General features: G+C 41.6%; 1 protein-coding gene across 3 annotated transcripts in view; it reads right to left on the bottom strand.

The window, feature by feature from the left end:
* Window positions 1-21,817, bottom strand: part of MME (membrane metalloendopeptidase) — a 131,249-nt gene that overhangs the window by 21,406 nt on the left and 88,026 nt on the right. For all 3 annotated transcript variants that reach the window (XM_069083434.1, XM_069083433.1, XM_069083435.1), the window contains exon 17: window positions 8,216-8,274. In XM_069083434.1, coding sequence (XP_068939535.1) covers window positions 8,216-8,274 — 59 coding nt within the window. The remainder of the gene's footprint in view (window positions 1-8,215; window positions 8,275-21,817) is intronic.

Genomic DNA, 21,817 nt, shown 5'->3' with positions numbered 1-21,817 from the left:
TCTCATGTTTCACCTCACTTGAATTATTCCACCACCACTAACAAAGCGATTTTCCTAAGGCACAGATTTAGTCACACCAATTCTCTACCCAGGTGTTGGCTCCCTATTACTTCTAGAATTACATATTCTCTCTTTCTCTCTCCTTTTTGGTATTTGAATCTCTTCATAATTTAATCCTAATTTACCTTCTTATATGTTATTCTCTTTTTTTATACTATAAAGCATAGCTAAAGTGATCTCCTAACTGTTCCTGACATCCATCCCTCCCTCCATCTTCCATATTTGTGCCTTTACACTGGATGGCTCTTTATGAATGGAATGCACTCTATCCTCACTTCTGTTTTTCAGCATTCCTGATTTCCTTTAACATTCAGCTTTAATGCCATGTCCTCCTGCATACAGCTTTCCCTGACTGCAGTGATCTCCTGCCCCCATCCCCAGATGCCAATGCTTCTCTCTCTAAAACTATGTACTTTTTGTGTTCCTGTATAGACATATCTGTATAGATACCTATCAAGATATACATACATTCACATATATCAAGCTAGATACCTGAGATACATAAGTATGCACGCATATGTACACATGTACCACTTCTGATACACAGTGGTTGTGGCATCCTGAGCAACTTACTTAACCCTTTCCTTTCTCTAGGAAAGGCTCTAAGTTGAGAAGTTCCAGGGAAAGGTTACAAATGAGAAGAACAAGATTTGGGTTGTGATGAGATACTCAGCTGCAGAAGATAGCTTAAGAGCTTACCATCCCCAAGCAGGCCCTGAATGCTGGCAGACCCCCAAGGTGAAGGGTCAGCCTTGCTAAGTCACCTTCATCACCAACGGGCTCTTTTTAAACATCCAAGTGCATGAAATAACACGTGGCCCCTTTATTAAGTGAAGGCAAGCTCCATCTCCCACACTCTGCACTCTGGTTAAAATCCACCCATTACATAAACTGTTCTTATGAAAGGTTCTATCCAGGCTGATCATTAACTCCAAAGTCCCTGCTGCTTTAATTACACCCTGATACGCCACAGTTCAGGCACAAGATAAGGTTTTATGGTTCATATTAAACACTAGTGATCAAGCTCAGCCTTCCAAATGACAATTACCACGCCACTACTTTTGTGGCCAAAGCTCAGAAGCCAATTCCTATTTTTTGCCTTTTAGGACTGTCACTGTCACAACTGGGGTCGTACCTTATCTGTGTGCTGCTTCTGCCAGAGAAGTGACAGACTAGAGAGAACATGGGGCTTGGGTTCAAATGCAGACTCTGCTGTCACCCTGGCTGAATCTCGTAACCACTTTTGAATCTGTTTTCTCATTTACAAAATGAGGTCGTTTCACAAGATGAATCTACATAAAATTCCAGCTCTGAATCTTTGATCATAGAGAGTTTAAAACCAGAAGGGGTTTAGTGAGTGAAGCCTCACTTTGCAGGTGGGGAGACTGCAGCTGAGACACAAGTGACTTGCTCATATCTCTGTGAACCCATTTGGGGTTTTCTTGGCCAAAATACTGGACTGTTTGCCATTTGCTTCTCCAGCTCTTTTTTACAGGTGAAGAAACTGAGACAAAAAGGGTTAAGTGACTTGCCCAGGGTCACATAGCCAGTCAGTGTCTAAGGCTGCATTTGAACTCAGAATCTTCCTGACTCCAGGCCTGGAGCTCTGCGCACTATGGTGCCACCTAGCTACACATGGTTACTCAGCTATCAAGTTCTAGAAGTGGGGTTCCTGCCTCCAGGTCCAGGCACTCTGGACTATTACTGCTATCTCACATTGCCTGAACTATTCCTGGTCAGAGGAATGGAACCTGTTGTCTTTACCAAGGTTATGCATTAGATCAAAAATAGATGAATTAAGTTTTTCTGGTTCAAAAAGAGGTTTTTGGAAGGCTCATTTAATTAAGCCAAAGCACTAGAGATTGTGTCTATACAGCAACCTTCCAACATTTACAAAGTAAAACAAACCACACCTTTCTTAGGTTCAGGGGGCAACAGAAAGCATGGTGCTGTATGTAACGTGAGAGGTGTCGGGTTCAAACCCCACCTTTGCCATTTACCACCTGTGTGGTCTTGGAGAAGTCACTTTATCTCTCTGAGACTTAGCTTCTCTCTTCTACAAAAACAGAAAGGGTTGGGCTAAATAAACTAAATAAAAGATGGCTCCCACTTCTTATTCTCTTTCCCTGGGATTCACTTCCTTTTTGGAATATGACTCCTCCATAACCATACCTACCGTAAATCTGGTTACCTGACTAGAAAGTATCTGGAACTTTAAAAACAAAATTTTTTTTATTTTATGCCACCTGAATTTCTGAGTCTGTTCTTCCCACTTCCCTTCCTAAAAAGCCATGTCATACAACAAAAACCATGAGAAATGGGAGGGAAAGCAGAGCAGAAAAATAAATACATCAAAGGAGCCTGACAACATAGGCAAAAACACACATAGCCCCCCCCCCTCTGAAAAAAGGGAAAGGGGCACATACTTTCACCTTCTCTTTGGAACTGAACTTGAACCATGAACTACTCATAGGGTTGACAATATTAAAAAAAAAAAAACATTGCCACCCCAAACTGGCATCTCAGAGTCCTTTCATTAAGAGCATTGGTATATGGAAATAAGTCAAAGGCGTGGAGCTATCAAAGCCAATATTTTCAATGCAAATGGATGCCCCTCCCCACACAATTTCTTGTCCATGAAAAGGTTTGTTGATGCCACATAACTAACCAAATTTTCCTTTTAAAAAAAAATCAACTATCTTGAGTCCATTACCAAAAGTCATTACAGAGAGTCAGTGATAGTGTCATTTCTAAGGACTTTGCATTGGCCATTCCAATGTCTGGAATCCATTTCTTCCTTCCCTTGAGTTCTCTGAAACTTTAGCTTTCTTGACATCTGAGCTTAAACACCACCTCCTTCAAACACTGGCTTTTCCTCATCTCTCAGCACATACCTATTATCCACCAAATTACTCTTGTGCTTATTTTGTGTCTACTTAAATGACAGTGTCAACCAACAGACATTTATTAAGGATCCACTGTACCTTTGTGGAGGGAGCCAGAGACACAAAGACAAAGGTGGAAACAATTCTGGCCCTGGGGGAAAGATAGGTACAGGCACAGAGACAATGTGTACAAGCTATATTTCCTGGGATAGGATGTAATCTCCTTTAGGGTAAGGACCATATCCCTACAGCCTGGCACAGTGCTTGGTATAGAGTTGGCGCCCAATAAATGCTTGTGGATAGAGAGATAAGGAATGAGGCAGTATGCACCCAATGTCTAAACTTGCTGACAATTCTTTTCAGTAGCCAGTTTAGCTGTTAGGTTATCTCCATCTTCAGTGAGGGGTACACACACCAACATCCTTCTGGCTTTATCTCTCCCTTGGACCTAATACTCCTTAGGCTGAACTGGCGCAACCCAAGGCTGCTGTCAAGGAAAGTGACTGAAATTTCAGAGATCTTCTGTTATTTTTAGTCAAGACAATCTCCACTTAAGATTTAAATGAAGCTTCCAAAAGAAGTAGAAAGAAAAATGTCAGACCTTCCCCTTGCCTGACATTCTTTTCTCTGAACTGCTTTTCTGAGCAGTCAAGAATCTGAAAAGAGCCCACGGTTCTATCTTTATCCTTCTGCATTTCCACTGGGGAAGATGGGCCTGATTAGGGTAAGGGAGGGTCTGCATGCATCTCTGCAATGATCCTTAGAACTACTTCTGCTAATTCAGGGACTAATTCTTCACTGTGTGGCCCCTTCTATAGCATCCCTATTTTGACCATTTCTCTTTTTATATAATGATCCAAGACAATTCCAAAGGACCCACAATAAAAATGCCTTCTAGCTCCAGAGAAAGAATTGATGGAATCTGAATGCAGAGTGAAGCAGACTATTTTTCACTTCATTTTTTCTGAGTTTTTCCTTTTGGTCTGTGTTTTCTTTCACAACATGACCAATATGGAAATACATTTTGTGTGATTGCATGTGTATAACCTATATCAAATTGCTTACTGTCTCAGGGAAGGGGCAGGGAAGAGAGAAAATTTGAAGCTCAACGTTATAAAAAACATTAGAAATTGTTTTTGCATGGAATGAAAATGGGAGAAAAAATATGAAGTTTAAAAAAAGGATAATTTCTCTACTTTTCTCTCCCCTTCCTAACAGTTCATGTAATTCATATTTAGAGAGGTCTGTACGGTACTTTATGTACATGAGATCATTTAATCTTCACAACCATATGGCAACTTCCAAACAAAACCCAACAAAACAAAAACCAACCAAACACCTTTTCAGGTTCAATGAGTCACTGGTTACACATGTGACTCATATATTTTTCCTGAAGGGAAAATAAGTAACTGAAAGGTGAGGTGCTCCTGCTACCCCCATTTTACAGATAGGAATGCTGATGCTTAGATGGGCTAAAGCTCTTGCAAGGGTCATATAGCTAGGAACCGTCTGAGGTAGGAATTCGGGAAGCCTGACTGACTTCTTGGTGGTTCCATAAGCAAGACCCTCCATGTCTCAGCTTTCCCTGGCTATCCCTCTTTGGAATGCTCTCCCTCCTCAGCTTTGCCCTCTGACCTTCCTGGTACCCCAATTCAAATTCCATCTGTTGCAGGGAGCCTTCCCTAACCTCTCTTAACTCTAGGACGTTTCCTCTGTTCATTATTTGCTACTCATTGGGTATAAAGCTTGTTTTGTACATATTTGCATGTTTCCTCCTGTCTTAGATTCTAGATTTTTTTGTCCTTTTGGGTATCCCCTGTGGTTACAAGAATTCATGACACATAGTAGGTGCTTAATAAACATTGACTAATTAAAGATGCACATAGGCCAAACACTGTGCCAGTTGCTGGAGATACAAAGCCAATAAGGAAACAGTCCCTAAAGGAGAAACATGAACTAACAGATTTAAACAAATACAACCCCTTCTGGGCTATCACTCTAGATGGAGGCCACTGCCCCTAGGATGAAAGTTATCCTTGTTTGTGCTCTGACAACCATAGCTCCTAGGTCCTCACCTGTGAGTTTACCTTTAATAATCAGCCAGCAGATGCAATTAATTCAATACAAAGGCATTGACTGAGATGGTATTATAAGAACCATAGCTATCAATCATTCCCTCCCCCATAAATCTGGGGTGTACATTCCCATAAATAGACACAACATAGGTAGGAAGAAGGGCCATAAACTAAGAGCATGCTGGTAGTAAGGCATACACATAAGGGACATGTGATGTCCCTTCCCCAACCTCCTCTGACCATTCCAGGCCAGACACAAGCCCAGGATGAGAAAGGAATTCCATTAAAATAGATATTGGCTCTAAAGAATGCACCTTTGCCCTGGACTCATATGGGAGATAATTTTGATCAGGGCCTGATACATTGGCCTGAAAGACTTCAAGAAATATCATAAAGAGACAACATTATAACTCCACTGCACAGCCTCTGAAACCTAAAAAATGCAATTTTAAGTGTCAAGTTTCCTGCAATAAAACTTTCCAGCTGAGACTGTAGGCTCCTTTCCTTAAGCTTAGGTACGTGTGACATATGTCCTATTTATAGGTCCCTATTTTTAGAGGTCATAATGATAACTTTTAGTTATTTAAGAAGAAACTGTCAACAAATGTGGAACTTCTCTTAATTATTGATAAAAATTATATGGATGACCTTATTTCTGTTAAAAGTAATGAGATTCAATAAAAAGGAAATTTGGGACATTGTGAGATTTCAAGGGCAGCCTTTCAGTGAACATATCCTCAAGTCAGTCTTAGTTCTCTGGTTTGGCTCCAGGAATGGAATGGTTCCAGATATTCAGAACTTATTTGCACTGAGAAATCTGCCCCACTCTTGTCTAGACTAATCCTGGTGAGACTGACCCTATTAGGAAAGCAGGAATCACACATTTATTAAGCATCCTCTATATACATAAGAACTATGCTAAATACTTTACAAATATCTCATTTGATCCTCTTAAGAACTCTAGAAGGTATTATTATCCTCATTTTTATGTTTGAGGAGATTGAGGTAAATAGCCCAATGTCAAAGTTACTAAGTGACTGTGGCTGGATTTGAACTCGGTTCTTCATGACTCCAGGCTTAGCACCCTATCCACTGCACATAAATGTGAATCTATCCAGGAGGCCTTTAGGAGACTGGTTCATTGGGTAGAGAAAGGTGGTAATTGTGTCCAAGTCAACCAACCCAATGCAGTAAGCATGTTAAGTGCTACTGTGTGTTGGGCATTGTTTTAGTTATTGTGGTTACAAAGATAAAAATAGTCCCTGCCCACAAAGAATGAATATTCTATTAGGGACATAAGCCATGTAAATAGGTAAGTATCATCTAATGTGGGCAGCAAGGTGATGCCATAGATAGAACACTGGGCCTGGAGTCAGGAAGATTCATCTTCCTGAGTTCAAATCCAGCCTTAGACATTCACTAGCTGTGTGACTCTGGGCAAGTCATTTCACCCTGTTTAACTCAGTTCCCTCATCTGTAAAATGAGAAGGAAATGGCAAACCAGGCCAGTAACTTTGCCAAGAAAACCCCACATGGGGTCATGAAAAGTTGGACATGAGTGAAAAATGACTGAAAACATGGAAGCCCCAAATGCATCTATGATTTTGCTGCTGTAGGTACTTTCTCCACTGATAAAGATCAAATCCCTGCCTCTCCATCTTATACAATCCTTGTCCATGCCTCCTTGTACCATTGCTTGAAGTGCCCCTCCCCAAAGTTCTGTGAGAGATTTCTGGAATTCATTTAGAATTTTGAAGATGCCCACGAGCCCCCAAAGCTGTTCTTACATATATACAACCGTTAAGTATCTACATGGCTCTTTGAGAAGAGAATAACCATCAGAGGCACGAGAACAAGGCTTCTTAGACAAGGTGACCTTGAAGGAACTCTCAGGACTGGAGGCAAAGAGGGGAGAAATGCATGCCAGGCTTGGGGGATATCTGGGCAAACCAATGCGAGCAGGAGACTTGGGAAATGGCCAACAGGCCAGTATGGAGCGTGTGAAGGGGAATGATGGCAAATGGCTCTGTTGGCTGGTCATGAAGGACTTTCACTGTCCAGCTCTGGCCTTAGGAAGCCTCAGAGGCTCCTGATCAGGAAGTAAAATGATCAAACTGGGGTTACTGGAAGATTTTTCAGCTAGCTCCTCAGACCTGCTCAGGTGGGAGACCCACACCTCTGGGCAATATTCATTCACTCATTAAATATGTGGTATTTATCATTTGTATGATATTTTAAGTAACCTTATAACTCTCCCAAGATCTTGAGAGTTTTCTGGAATAATGATGATCTGGGGTTGGTCCAACCCCACCAGAGTAAACTCCTGGATATTCACAGGGAGGCCAATGTGCTGCAATGCCAGTTAAGTTGGCTCTTGGGAAAACTTTTAAACCCCTTCAAGGAAGTTTGGAAACCCTTCTGAGCTACCACTAAGATGGTCTTGGGAGTCAATATAATTTGATGGATATATTTAAGAGAATAACCTAGCAAAGAGAAACTTGGAATTAAGACTAACAATCTCAACTACCACCTGCATGGACAAGAGCTATTTAAAGTGATTTTCATCGATATGTATTACCAGCCTAGAAAAGAAGAATGTGTGGTGCTGGATTTGGATTTGAAGGATATGGGTTCAATTCCTGACTTTGGAACCTGACTAACCCAAAACAAGTTATGCGACTTCCTGTTGGTAAATTTAAGGATTTGCATGAGATGACTTCTAACAATCCCTTCTGGTTCTAAATCAATGACCCTTTAATCCTATGACCATAGTTTTGTCATTGATAAGCACCACAGCATAGTGGTTAGAGGACTCACCTTGGAGTCAGGAAGTCCTGGGCTCAAGTCCCTCCTCTTACACATACTGACTGGTTGAATCAATGCCCCATTTAATTCACACTCTAAATACGGAGGAGTGATTGTGTCCCAGGGAATTTCTCAAGACTACAAGCTTCAGGAGGCTGACTGATGTGCTTGAGTGGAAACCACTCCCAACCCTGGGTTAGGCCCATGTCCAGCCCTCCCTAAATAGCAAGGGTGAGCCATCAGAGGGAAAGAAAACACCGGACAGCATTCATGTTCAAGAAATATAACTAGGGTTTCTGTTTCGAACTGTTTGCGGATGGAGTAGTACGGGCATGGGAGAAAGTCACAGACAGTTAAGCAACCATCTGTAAGTCAAGGAAAGAGCCTTACCGATCTGGTTTCTGCCGGAAGAATAAAAAGCATTGACTACTGCTGCCCCACTTATCCATCTGTGTAAAAAGAGAAAAATTTGTTACAAATGCCCAATAGAGAGACAAATTGTAGACATGCACATATATATGTAAAACCACAACTGTATACACATGCAATTAAAGCTTAAAACTGCCCTACGACTTTGAGGACACCATGTATATTTCTTCCCCATCCAACCTCCCTGCCATGATTTCATTCCTGCGGACAACTCCTGGAAAGGAAACTCTCTCAATGGAGAAAGTAACTGTGCTGTTTATGCCTGGGGCCACAAGAAATTAAAGTGCCTTGCCCAGGGGTCTTGAGAGGTACAATGAGAATTTAGGCTTTTTTGCTTCTGAATTGACTCTCTGTGCCCTCTGCCAAACTAGCTCAATAAAACAGGGCTCTCCCAAGCTTTGGCTTCACTTTCGGTATGTGAAAAAAATGATCAGCAAGGGGAAAGAAAGCTTTCAAAGGAATTCCCTCATTTCAGTTTCTTGGACAAATCCATCTCTTGTGAGGGATTGTAATATGGCACTATTTACTGTGCCTTGTGATAATGTATATAGTCTTGTTAAGAGTGGCAACAGTCAGCCCTTCTCTTTTTTAGTTAGGTGCTGCCATTTTTCATGATGCTGGTTACCCACCAAAAAGTCTTCAGAAGATGACCCAGTTCTCTAGTGCCTGGGATGGTGGGTAACCAGCAGTGTTCTCAGCAGATGACCCAGTACTAAGTGACTCAGATGGTAAGTTCCAGGTACCTTATGCTCTGGATCCAAAGGACTGACACATTTTTTCCTTTTACTAAATAATAATAAGTTTCATTGATTCCTTTCGTTTTAATATCACAATAATTTCTCAGTATGCTGTCCCCTACTCCTATCCCACAACCTAACCTCCCTTGTGACAAAGGAAACCAATTAACTAAAAACCATATAACGAGAAGACCTCTGACAATGCTGGCAACATTCTTTACTCACTCATACCACAGAAGGATTGTAGATCTAGGGATGAGGAAACTGACCTTGCCTCTCTTCCAGGTGGATGGAAATGTCTTCCATTATCTATTCCTAATCTAGTGTAAGAATACAGTCCCATAGGAGGTGACATGTGAAATGTTTAAGAAAGTGGAAATTCCAGTAAAAAAAAAGCTGTTTTTTTCTCCGAGTAGGAGGGCAGCTATAAGCTATACACAATAGATGTATGCAAAGGAAAGCAACTCCTCTCCCCCTCCTCCCTCCCCAAACTAATCACTTGGTCAAGTAAAGCACAAGAAAGGAAAATGAATTTTTCCCCTACTGTGTAGACAAACTGATGAGTTGGCTTCCTCAAGGATTGCTTGTCAAGACTTTTAAATTGATTGAGGTAGCTAACTGTCCCATCTAGATGAAGCAGTACATATTGCTACTGAAGCCCTTGTTAGAAAATAAACACTGTTTGACCTCTAGCAAGCTCCTTGTCTTTCATTCACAGTTGTTTCAGGCACTATTACATAAGAGCTGGTCTGTTGCTAATTTTCCATACTACAATACAATCATAGTTCTTACTATTAGAAATTGTCCTAGAGAATAATAAAGAAATCATTCAAGTTACGTTGTTTTCTTTAGGGTTTCCTTTGGAAAGGGTATACTGCTTTAATCACTGAGATCATTTTTTTTCTTCTGTTCAGTGTCAGAAGTGGGATTTAAATGCAAGTAGGCTAAGGTTTCAAGTTCTGCTCTCTAACCTGTCAGAAGGTCACATGGCCCTGTCAGTTTTAAGACTACTCAATAAAGAGAGACCTGCTGAGATGGTAGAGTAGAAGAAAATAAAATAAAAGAGCCAAGCTCTCCCCTACAACTAGTCCAAATAGTCCTGGAAAACACAACAGATGGAGTCCTTACTGGGAAACTCAAGGTGAAAAAAGGTGATTTTTTTTCCCTAGCCCAGGTTAACATACGGGAAGAGTCACAGGGACAGAATGAGTGCCTACCCAGAGTTGAGCACCAGGGCATAAAGTCCCAGATCTAGCACAAGGAGATTTGTCTTTGTGCAGGGAGCAAGAACAGATGCCTACCTGAGGTTCTGTCACTTGTTACCAACTGCTGAGATGAAGATCCAGTGCAGAGTGTGGAGGGAAAATATGCCAGGGGAGGAGGGTTAAGAGAGGTGAATAGGATAACCCAGAACAGGGAATAACCCTGGGCCCTAGGCAGTATACTAAGCAGTATATGAACATATAAAGACACAAGCAACAGCTTTGTGGTTCTGACCCCAGGAGCGGAGTGGGGTCTGAAACTGAGCATGATAGGAAGTCCATGCTAACGGGGAGCCTGACATTGCATGAGTCTGAAACTGCCGAGCTATTCCCTGACTGGCAGTGGCTGAACCCAGCAGCAGTATCCTGGAACATGAACAAGAGGCAAGGCCAGAGCTGTGCTTCTCACACTGAAATCCAGGTGAGGAACTTCAAGAGTCCAGGCCAGGAAAGCAGCCCTCAGACCTCGCCCTCATCAGATAATGGCCGCATTTTCATTGTGTTGACTATGCCCTCCCCATCAGTACTTCATATTCCTTCAAATAGATCTCTAATGTTAAAATAAATCTGTGGTCTCAATGTTGTCAGCATTTCCTCTGCTGGTACAGATCTCAACTCCTCCATGGGTTATAATAACAATAACTGACATTTATAGAGCATTTTAAGGTTTACAAAGCACTCAGCAAATATAACTTTATTTCATCCTCACAACAATCCTGGGAGGTAGATACTACTGTCACCTCCACATAGAAGATAAGGAAACTGAGGCCAATAGAGGTTAAGTGACTTGTCCAGGGTCACACAACAAGTATCTGAGCCCAGACTTGAACTCAATTCTGCCTGATTCTGGGTCCAGCACTCCATACACTGCCTCTCCTATACTCAGGGGTCCACCCAACACGTGTTTTTGCCTTGTGTTCTGTGGATGTAGAACAGATTCCAATGTAGCATGCAGACTGTCCTACCATTATCTCTAACTCTTGACACATAACTGATACACATGAAACAAATATTCGGGAAATGAAAGTATTTAAGTATCCTATGATTCTTCAGCCTTTATTGAAAAGGCCTCTTCCTCTTCCTACCCCCACCAGGTTTTGGGTTTTTTTTCATGGTATACCAGCTTTACAACTTTTGAGGTGCTGTTTTTATAGGGTTGCCTTACAAGCTTGCTAGAATAGACATCAGAGTGTGTTTAATGGCTCATTACGTTTGAATGGTTTGCATAAATTATGGGAGATCATTGAGCCAGTCAAAAAGACTAATGGCAAAAGCAGCCCAAAGACACTGGGACAAAATTGATGCCATTGTTTTTAAATTGTTTTTCCCTAAATGTAATAAAGAAAGGGAGAATCAGGATAGATGACCCTCAAGTGTTAGCTAATAAATGATGACACTTTTAAAATGCAGGAGGACAGAGATAAATGAAGTTTCTTCAGAACTGCTCTTCTGGAATTTCTTGTATTTTGGGAAAAAACTCATTCTGGGGGATTTTGATCAAGTGATGGCCTCTTAATATTCTTCCATTTGTATGGAACCCAAAATTGGATGTAGTTTTTCTTAGCGTTTGTAACTTTTAGCAGGTACAGCTTTACTGATGATAAACAGCATCTCCTATGCCCTAGGTGCTGTGTTAAGTACTTCCTTGTTGAGTCCTTTCAGTTGGGTCTTATTCTCTGACCCTGCACTGGGAGTTTAGTTGGCAAAGATTTTGTGGTGGTTTGTTATTTCCTTCTCTAGCTCACTTTACAGATGAGGAAACTGAGACAATCAGGGTGAAGTGACTAGACCAGGCTCACACACCTACTAAGTATCTGAGGCTCAGAGACTTCCTGATTCTAAGCCTAGTTCTCTCTCCACTGAGTCAGCTACCTGCCCCTTTTAACTGCTTTAAAAATATTTCATTTAATCCTCACAACAACCCTGCAAGGTAATAATATAATCCTTGTTTTTCAGATAGGGAAACTGAGGCAAAGTGATTCACCCAGGGTGGCACAGCTAGTAAATGACTGGGCCCATGTCTGAACTCAGGTATGGCTGATTCCAGACCCAGTCCAATATCCACTCCACCACCTAGCTCCCCATAAGTGGAGATAGCAACACCAATAAAATATTCTGTTCCTCAAATACCAACCAAGAAAAGGCTGTAAGGTACAAGAGGTAGCCTGTGCAGCAGACACTGGAAAAGTAATTGGCTGTGCTCAATGTGTACCTCATAAAAGTAGTAGGTATTGGTTACCAACTTGGGGAAGATGCTGTCATTTCAAAAGAACTGGAAACTTTCCAGTGCTGAAGCATGGAAAGGGGCAATGTTCCATCCTCCCTGGAAGCCAAATCCGGGCAAGGAAATAAGCAGCATGACAAATAGGAAGAGGGATGGATTTGGAGATGGAAGCCCCTTGTCCTGGGGATAGAGACATGAGCCAGAGAGGCAGAAGATCAACCTTGCTTCTCTCTGGGCTGGTTTACTTACCAAGTTTGCATGTGTGTTAATTATACAGAAGAAGGGACTTGGGGGAGGAAACTAAAATATTATTCCTAGTAATAATAATCAACAGCACATATAACCAGGATACAATTATGGCATCTCAGGCTAGTCGGTCATATTTGGGGTATTCAACAACCCAATGGGGAAGGGATGCATAGACAATGTCTCTCAAACCAGAACTAACCATCTAAATTAGGAACTTCAATGTTAAAGCCTGGAGAGAGGGACCAGGTGTTTCTCTTCTAACTCTTATTACCCAGAAGGGTTTAAATGGCAATGAAATGAGAACACACAGGACCTTTAGTTTTACAGCAGGCAAGGAAAGCAGTCACAGACTGAGTTGTGCTACAGACTTTTGATGATAATAAACCCCATAGATCATAAAAAGCCTGAAATAAAGTTTCTCTTTTACCCACTCGAGTGTGACTTTAAAAGCCCAAACAACATATTGGCTCATGTCCCTTCCCTGCAGGAGGTGTTCGATTTCTTTTTATCTAGTAGTCTCAAAACAACTCAATGCTTTTTTCCCCTTCCTCCCCAGGTATCCTTGGTTGAAAAGTATTCTTATCATTTCATTCTAATAATTCTCATAATGCCTTGCATTCAGTCTGCAATTTTCTCACAAAAAAATCTAAGATCTTTTTTTTACACGTCTTCATTTCACTTTTAACCATCTAAAAAAGGCAGATAGTAGTACATACTACTCCTGTTTTACAGATATCAACAGGCACAGAAACACAAATTCCTTGCTTCTCATACCCCAATGTAGTGGTGTCAAACTCCAATAGGAATGGGGTCATACATACTTAACTATAAATTAAGATCCTTGTGGGATGCATATTAATTTAGAAAACCACATTTTCGAAAGCAGAGCCAAGATGGGGAAGTAAAGGCAGGGACTCATCTGAACACTCCCAAATTCCTCCCGGAACAACTTTAAAATAACTCCTCAAAATGAATTCTGGAGCAACAAAAAGACAGGGTGAAACAATTTTTCAGCCCTAGACAATTGATAAAATCTTCAGGAAAGGTATGTCTCATTGGGGAGAGAGTGGAGCACAGTCCACCCTCAGCAGACAAGTCAGAAGTTGCCCCACAACCAGGTGCAAGCCAGCAGCAAGGACCAGCATCGCTGCACCAGGCAGCCAGGAGGGGGCAATGCTGGGTGCAAGACAAAAAGAAGGTGTTAAGTACAACTGAATTGGCAGCAATGTCTTCCAGAGCTCTCAGACCCCAGACAGTAAGGAATCTGACGACCCAGAAGAAGGAAATCACAGGGGACTCTGCTGTAACTTGGAGCAGAACTTTGCTGCGTTGCCTACGTGAAATTCCAAGTCACAGAGGCAGAAGAATCACTAGAATACTAGAGGACAGGGCCACAGGTGAGGAGGGACCCTGGTCATAGTTTCAGGGGGGAAAAGAGTGCTTGTGGTTGCTCACAGATCAGAGCACAGGCCAGGAAGGCAGTGACCACACCATCTTGGAACAACTGAAAACTTACAGACCCTTAGAACTACCTTGGAATAAACGGCTTTGTGAAAATCTGAAGCTTGGGACAGTGTCCACTTCATCCCAGGAGCAGAGCCCAACTTTGGCATAAAGTTAAAAGAAATAAAAGTGAACAACAACAGAAAAAAAGAACCTAACTGTAGAGTTATTATAGTGACAGGGAAGATCAAAACAGAAACTCAGAAAAAGAAAGTAAAGTCAAAACAGCTACATGCAAAGTCTCAAAGGAAAATATGGGGGCGGCCAGGTAGCACAGCGAGTAAGAGCACCGGCCCCAGAGTAGGGATGACCTGGGATCGAATCTGGGCTCAGATACTTAGCACCACACCCAGAAATAACTGGCCGTGTAACCTTGAGCAAGTTACTTAACCCCAATTGCTTTTAAAAAAAAAAGAAAAAGAAAAATGTGAATTGGTCTCAGTCTCAAAAAAGAAATTCTTGAAGAGAAAATTCAAGTAAGAGAGGTAGAGGAAAAACTGGGAAAAGAACTGAAGACAATGCCAGAAAATCAATGAAAAAGAATAACCAGCTTGGTAAAGGAGGCACAAAAAATGTTGAAGAAAATAACACCTTAAAAAACAGATTGGGTCAAATGGTAAGAGAGGCACATAAATCTACTGAAGAGAAGAGAACAACTTCTGATTTAGCAGCTTCTATATGAAAGGATTGGAATATGATATTCCAGAGGGAAAAGGAGTTAGGATTTCAATCAAGAACCACCCATCCAGGAAACTGAGTATAATCCTTCAGGAGAGAAAAAAAAGAGGGATATTCAACAAAACAGAGGACTTTCAAGCATTCCTGATGAAAAGATCAGTGCTGAATGCCATAACACAACTGCAAACTCCCTTTAAAGTACTGAACTAAGGTTGTTGTTTTACTTCCTGCTTGGGATTAAAAAACTGTCTGGAAAAGGACAGGGAAAACCCACCCAGATAATGTTAACACTAAACTTTTGTACTTATAAGAAAATCTTTCTCACTATTTCTATTTCTCAGCCTATATATTATGCGTTTTGCAAATAGTGGATCCCAAAGCCCACTGCTTCCTTCAAAACTGGGTTTCCCACTGAACAAATGGGAAACAAGGTAAGATACTGAGATCTTAGGCAACTGTCAGTACACATCCAGAATTTGTGACATGAATCTCCCCCGCCCCCCCCCCAATCACTAAATATACTGTTTGAGGGCTCAAGTATCTAATAACACCAGGGATAATCCCAAATTCTAGCTCAGTTGAGATACTCTCCTGAGGTGCCCCTAGAACTTTGGATGGGGCCAAAGATCCAAGTCTAGTAAAGCCAATGCCTGGCACACAGTAGGTGTTTTATTCTCCCATTAGACTGTAAGCTCTTTGAGGGCAAGGACTATTTGTTTCTTTTTTGTATCCCCAATGGTTAGTACAGTACCTGGCATATAGTAGACATTTAATAAATGTTTATTAATTGATCATAAAAGCTTTTAAACCCAAACCACTACAGAGGTTTCCTTCTTGGAGAGTGTTAAACTTATTAAATGGTTGAGACTACACCCTATTTCTAGAATTTTGTTTGGACTTTTCCATATTTCTCTTGTTTTCCCTTGTGTGGGGCCAGTTGGCATATAGTTCCTATGCAATCAGCAAAATACAGAGAACCCTGCAAGTGGCTGAACATTCGAGTGCCTTTATAAGAAGACAAAATAGTATAGAAGCCCTTCTTTTTCTGCTTTATCTAATACTGACAGGTCATCTTCCCTCAGAAGATGCCAGATCCTGATCTGGAAGAGAACATCTATGTCGTATAATCCAACTTTCTCAAGGAAAGTGACTGGCCCACATTTACACAAGTAGTAAGTGTTGGAGCTGGTATTTGGACCCACTGACAAAGTCAGTGCCTTAATCCAAGTATGTCTGCAAATGTGGGGCCTCCAAGTATGTTATATAACAGAGACATGGACTTTAATCTCTCTACAAATGTAATGCTAATGAAATTTAAAGATCTCTTTGTATTGGAAAGCTAACAGGTAAAAACAAAACAAACAACAAATCTCCATTCTTTGGGGGTGACTAGGTGGTGAAGTGAGTAGAACACTGGCCCTGGAGTCAGAAGGACCTGAGTTCAAATCGGCCTCAGACACTTAACACAAAAAAACTAGCCATGTGACCTTGGGCAAGTCACTTAGCCCCATTTGCCATCCAAAAAGCAACAAAGGCTTAATTTGAACGAAGTGCTAAGTAACTCTTAGCACCTAGTTCAAATTAAGCCTCTGTTAAAGAAACAGAAGGTATGAACTCCTGTTGCAGATGTAACAGGCTGAAAAGGGATGAGTAATACTGTATATAAGGAAAAGCCCCAGCAAGGGAGAGTCAGAACTCCTTGGGATAAGCTTTGGGGAAGCAGAAGTAGCTGCTGCTGAGGAGGCTGAAGAGGGAAGGCCCAGGCTGGAGAGAATGATTTTGATTTGGGGATCATGAGTGAAGTGATTTTGATTCTGGGAACCAGCTGGAGCTTCTGCTGGGGACCTGCCAAAGACTGAGGAAGCATGACTGTGATCCTGGTACTTGGCATGACTGTGAAGGACTTGAGGTGGATTGGACACTGTGAACTTCAATATGGAACAGGAACTGGACAAAGAACTGGACAAGGAGCTGGGAGCTGCCTGCCTTTGAACCCAAGTGACAGTTGGAGCTGGGACCATGGAAGAGGAACCATGGAAGCTGAGAGCCAGCCTTGAGTCAAGCTGAAAGAAGACTTTACTTGGATACTGTGTACTGATTGAGAATATTATGATTTACTGTGACCTAGGGGTGGAGAACTTTGACTTTTGTACATTGTGATTTTGTGATTGACTAAATTAATGTACTTTGTTTAAAACTATGTGGCCATTTTAGTTATAAGTTGTTGAGTGTTGGGGTGAATGTTGTATTTTGATTTTCTGTGATAACTTGTAACATTGTGAATGTGTATTTTGATTTTCTGTGAAAGTTTTCCTCTGAGCTGTAATTGAATAAACAGAGAGTTTGCTATACTATGTAATCAGAACCTTGAAAGCTGTTCACAGCAGCAGTCCTCTGGAAAGCTGCTTGTGCTTGGCTTTACAACAAGTTAAGGGAGAATTAAAGAAATATTTGTATGAAATGATGGATGGAAGGAAAGCATGAGTATAGCATTGGAGGGGGGAAAGATGGAAGGATACCATGATAAATTCCAGACAGGGATCATGAGGTTCCACCCATTACCTTGATCCAGCTGAATTTCTAGAGAAGCATTACTCTCTCTTCACATTTCTCAAGGAGCCCTTGGGAGCTTCCTTTATGGAATTGGAATGTACTCAGAGCCACTGTTGATAAAGTCTTTTGAACATGGTCCATGTACAATAATGTATAAAAGTCAACCTTGAACTTGTTAATGCTCCCTCCCTGATAGCTTCCTGGAGCATTAATTAAAAAGCAACTTTTAGCTGATGAAAACTTTCCACATCCAACAAAAATGTAGCCAGAGAAAGAGTAAAAGCTGATGTGGGTTGGTTTGGCTGGGTGTGCTGGGGGATTATCTGAAATGTTCACCTTTGACCCAATGGCAAAGAATAATTCTATGTATCTGGCCTCAGAGCTGCTTGTCCCTTGTTCCATCTTCTAGCCTGAGCAAGTTATTGTCATAAATCACACAAAGAAGAACTTCCTGAGGATCACAGCTAGCCAAGGAATGGCTCTGTGTATGAGAGGGAGGGACTTTTTTTGAGATATAAATGATCCATAAAAATTAAATAAAAAGGGAAAGTGGTTGGGTCAGTACCTCCTGGGGAACAAGAGACTTTCTAATACACTTTTCCTCTTTGTACACTCTGCAGCACTGCTAGGAACTGTCATAGTGAATTGAAAAGGAAACCTTTCTAGCTTTTCTCCATCCTCTCTTATTTCTCCCTCCCATCTCCCAAACTGTGATGCCCCTAATTAACTAAATGTTAATATGGAGGGGAACTCAGAATTCACCTCCCTCATTTTGTAAATATGAAGGCTAAAGGTCAGATGGGGAAAGTCCATGGCTTAAAATAGTCAGCTAGCCAGGGTCCTGACTCCCAGACCAGTCCCTCACCATCCTGCCCTGCCATCTGCCTACCAATCACATCCATTTCTGGCAGAGCTGGACAGATGGAGATGAATGTTCATACAATATAAACTGTCAGAGCTTTAGATGCTCCTTAAGATCATTTGGCTCAACCACATCTTTTTAGGAAACAGGCCCATGTGAGGAAACTGAGGTGACTTGGCTCTTAATTCCCTTAAGAAGCTCAACTCAAGTGCCAGGAGGGCCTTCCTGAGTGCCTTAGGCAGTGCTCTCTCTGAAATTACTCTGTCTCTACCAACAGAATGTTAGTCCTTAAGGACGGAGCCTTTACATTTGTCTTTCCATTCCTAGCACCTAGCACAGGGCCTGGCACAGAGGAAACACTTAATAAAAACTTACTAAATTGACCTGAATTCTCCAATGACACAGAGCTAGTAAACGGCAGAGTCTGAATCATAACTGAGATTCCTGAGCCCACATCCAAGGCTCTTGTCATTACACCATACTGCCTCCTCACAGCCATTTCAGGGGCAGTTAGGGCCTCGTGTTGGCTGGTGCTACCTTGATCTCCAGATTGTACTCTCATCTATCCACGTGCAGACCTGTCAGCCAAGCCCACAGCAGTTCACATATAAGGCATTAAACTTGGGTGTGTTCTGCACACATAAATAACGATTTCTGTGCTTGGGATTTGTCTGAATACTCTGTTTTACTGCTGCCTGAAGACTTTCGTTACAATAAAGCAACAAGTGTTCCTTGAGTTTTTTCATTTTAGTTCTAGGGTTTTGATGCATTAGAACCCAGGGGCCTGGCATTGAAAAATTCACTGTCGTCTATGAAAAGTAACACAATTGCTCAGCAAAGCATGATATACGAATATTGGCACCGTGCATCATGGTTAAGACCATGGAAAGTCTGCTCTGAGAAAGCCCAAGGATAATCTAAAGATGGGAAACAGATAGAAATGATGGAGAACTGCCCAGGTTGGTTTTTCTCTACTTGGGGCCTCCTGTCTGTCTGTCCAAAAAGGAGTTTAAATTCACAGCTCACATACAGAGCAGTGGCACATTTAGAGATGCTATCAATTCATTAATGCATGAAGAACATAAATTTGATTCTCTTATAAATATAGCAGATATAATCAGAGGAAAGGATTTTCAGCTACTGAGTCCTACAAATATGACCTCTACAAAATACCTGAACAGTGGTCTTCTAGACTTTGCCTGAAGACCTTCAATGGGGGACAACTCTAAATACATGAAGTATTTTTTTTCCTGGAGGCAAGCTAAAGTTTGCTTCATTTTATGTCTATCTGTTGTTTCTAGTCCTGTCCCCTGGGACCAATGAGAACATGTCTATGCTGCCTTTCATGAAGACAGCTCTTCAAATACTTAAAGTCAGCTATCAAGGACCCCTCTCCAAGTCTCCTCTTCTCCAGGTCCACCTTGGGTTCCTTCAACTGACCCTAATGGGGCACGAGCTTGAAACCTTCCACAATCTTTGTTGTCCTGGTCTGGACAGTCGCTATTTTCATCTTCCTGATGTCAAGGTCCCCTTTGAGAAGACAAGGCAAACCACACTAACCTGAGAGTGCCCTTCCTGGAATGTGACACCCTGAACACAGGACTCTAATCATCAAGATCATTGAAATAATTTTGAAATTTGACACTGATCACCCTTGAGACTATGTAAACACCTTTTTCCCTCTTTGTCTGAGTCTTTTTGTGACTCATTCTTCTTCACCCAGAGAGCAAAAAGCATAGGCAAGTATAGGTATATAGTCAGACTTTCTGATTTCCTCAGTTCCTTGATTTCAGGTCAGCTGCACCACCAACAAAAAGACGACATGATCAATCAGAGATTGACTGAGGCAAGGCAGTGGCCAGCTCTGATACTCCCTGCAGCTGAACGATGCTTGGATTTCCTCGAGCAGAGGCCAGATGTCTACTTATTGGCTATGTTACTGTTGGGGTGCCTTTCACATCTGGCTTGGCCTAGATGATTACTGAGGCTCCTGCCAAATCTGTGATTCTGTGATGACTTACCAGCACATAGTAAGACCTTAATAAAGCCTAACTATTGATTTGACTTCACTAGCTTTACGGATTACCTGAGTATTCTTTACTTCAGATCTTTTTAGGTTTCACTGCTTGCACTTATGTAACCTGCCCTTTCCCCTCCTCCAATCAAGTGCCATGATGGGAACCCATTACCCAACACCCTATTCTGTCTCTCAACTTTGCCTGATGACATCTATATAGCACAGTTTTTCAATTTAAATTCTGAGTATTTTAAAGACATGAAATGTGTTCTGATGGATGAAAAACATTTTCAAAACTGAAAAAAAAAGCTACATAACAAGGTGGTTTTCTTTTTCAGATTGACAGGCTGATCTTTTCAATGAGTATTTTAGGGCTTCCAGATGTAGTATATGGTAGCTGTAGAGTTAAGTGTATTTGTCCCCTGACCTTTCTCTTTCTGCAGCTGGGATTCTCAATATTTAGCTCAGAAATGGTGGGAATTCTAACTTCTTTCAGACCAGCTGATTGCTGGCTCCATCCCTCACCCTGAAGTCAGCCTACATTTAAAAGCATCCTGGCATTGCAATGGCTCAGAATGTTCTGCTGCTGTCTCAGGATATCTGTCAGCAAAGCCATTGAGGGACCTAGGTCAAATTTCAGTCTGTACTCCTGGTAATAAGTACAGGGCATCACTGCCATCATGGAAAAGTTTTTGGAGTTGTCTGGTTCAGCATGATGCTATCCTGGATGTGCTACAAGGATGTGAATGCTGCATTGCCCCTGACCTCCAGGGGCCTGCACTTAAGAGACAGGCAAAGATGTAGATGAATGATCCAGTTAATTTATCTACATATATGGATATAGCCTTACCCACATTTTCAAGGACCCTAAAAACTTGCAAAGCTCTTTCCTTGGGAGACAACATGGTTCAGTGGAGGATTCCCTGTCCTCTTGTATTCAGAGGACTAGTTTCAAATCCTACCTCCTGATGCTTACTATTGTGTGTGACCTCAGGCAAATAACTGGGTTCTCAGAGGCCAGACTTTTTATCTCTAGGTCTATTGTCCATTGAGTAAGATAATGCACTTATTATCAGACCCATTTTATAGAAGAGGAAACTGAGGCTCTGAAAGGTCAGTTGGTTTGCCCATGAATACATATCCTCTTAAATGTTTGAGGAAGAATCTGAACATAAGTCACCTAGATTCAAACACAAGTCTTTCTACAAGGCAGTTTGGTGGTTCAGTGTCTAGAGCACTGAGTCTGGAATCAGAAGAAGTTCAAATCAGGCTTCAGATACTTACTAGTTGTGTTACCCTGTGCAAACTGACCACTACCTGCCTCAATCTCCTTATCTGTAAAATAAGGGTAATAATGTCACTGACCTTCCAGGATTATTGGGAGGATCAAAAGGGGATTTTGTGAAAAATACACATTTTCTGGCACATTTTCAGTGGTTACCAAATGCTTGTTCTCTCTCTTCCCCCTTCTACTTCAC

The sequence above is a fragment of the Petaurus breviceps genome, unplaced genomic scaffold (assembly GCF_028583685.1).
Source record: "Petaurus breviceps papuanus isolate PSGF00001 unplaced genomic scaffold, PetGlider_PUasm1.0 173, whole genome shotgun sequence".
Classification (NCBI taxonomy): Eukaryota; Metazoa; Chordata; class Mammalia; order Diprotodontia; family Petauridae; genus Petaurus; species Petaurus breviceps.
The sequence above is the reverse complement of the archived record's forward strand: the minus strand, read 5'-3'. Positions and strand labels throughout refer to the sequence as shown.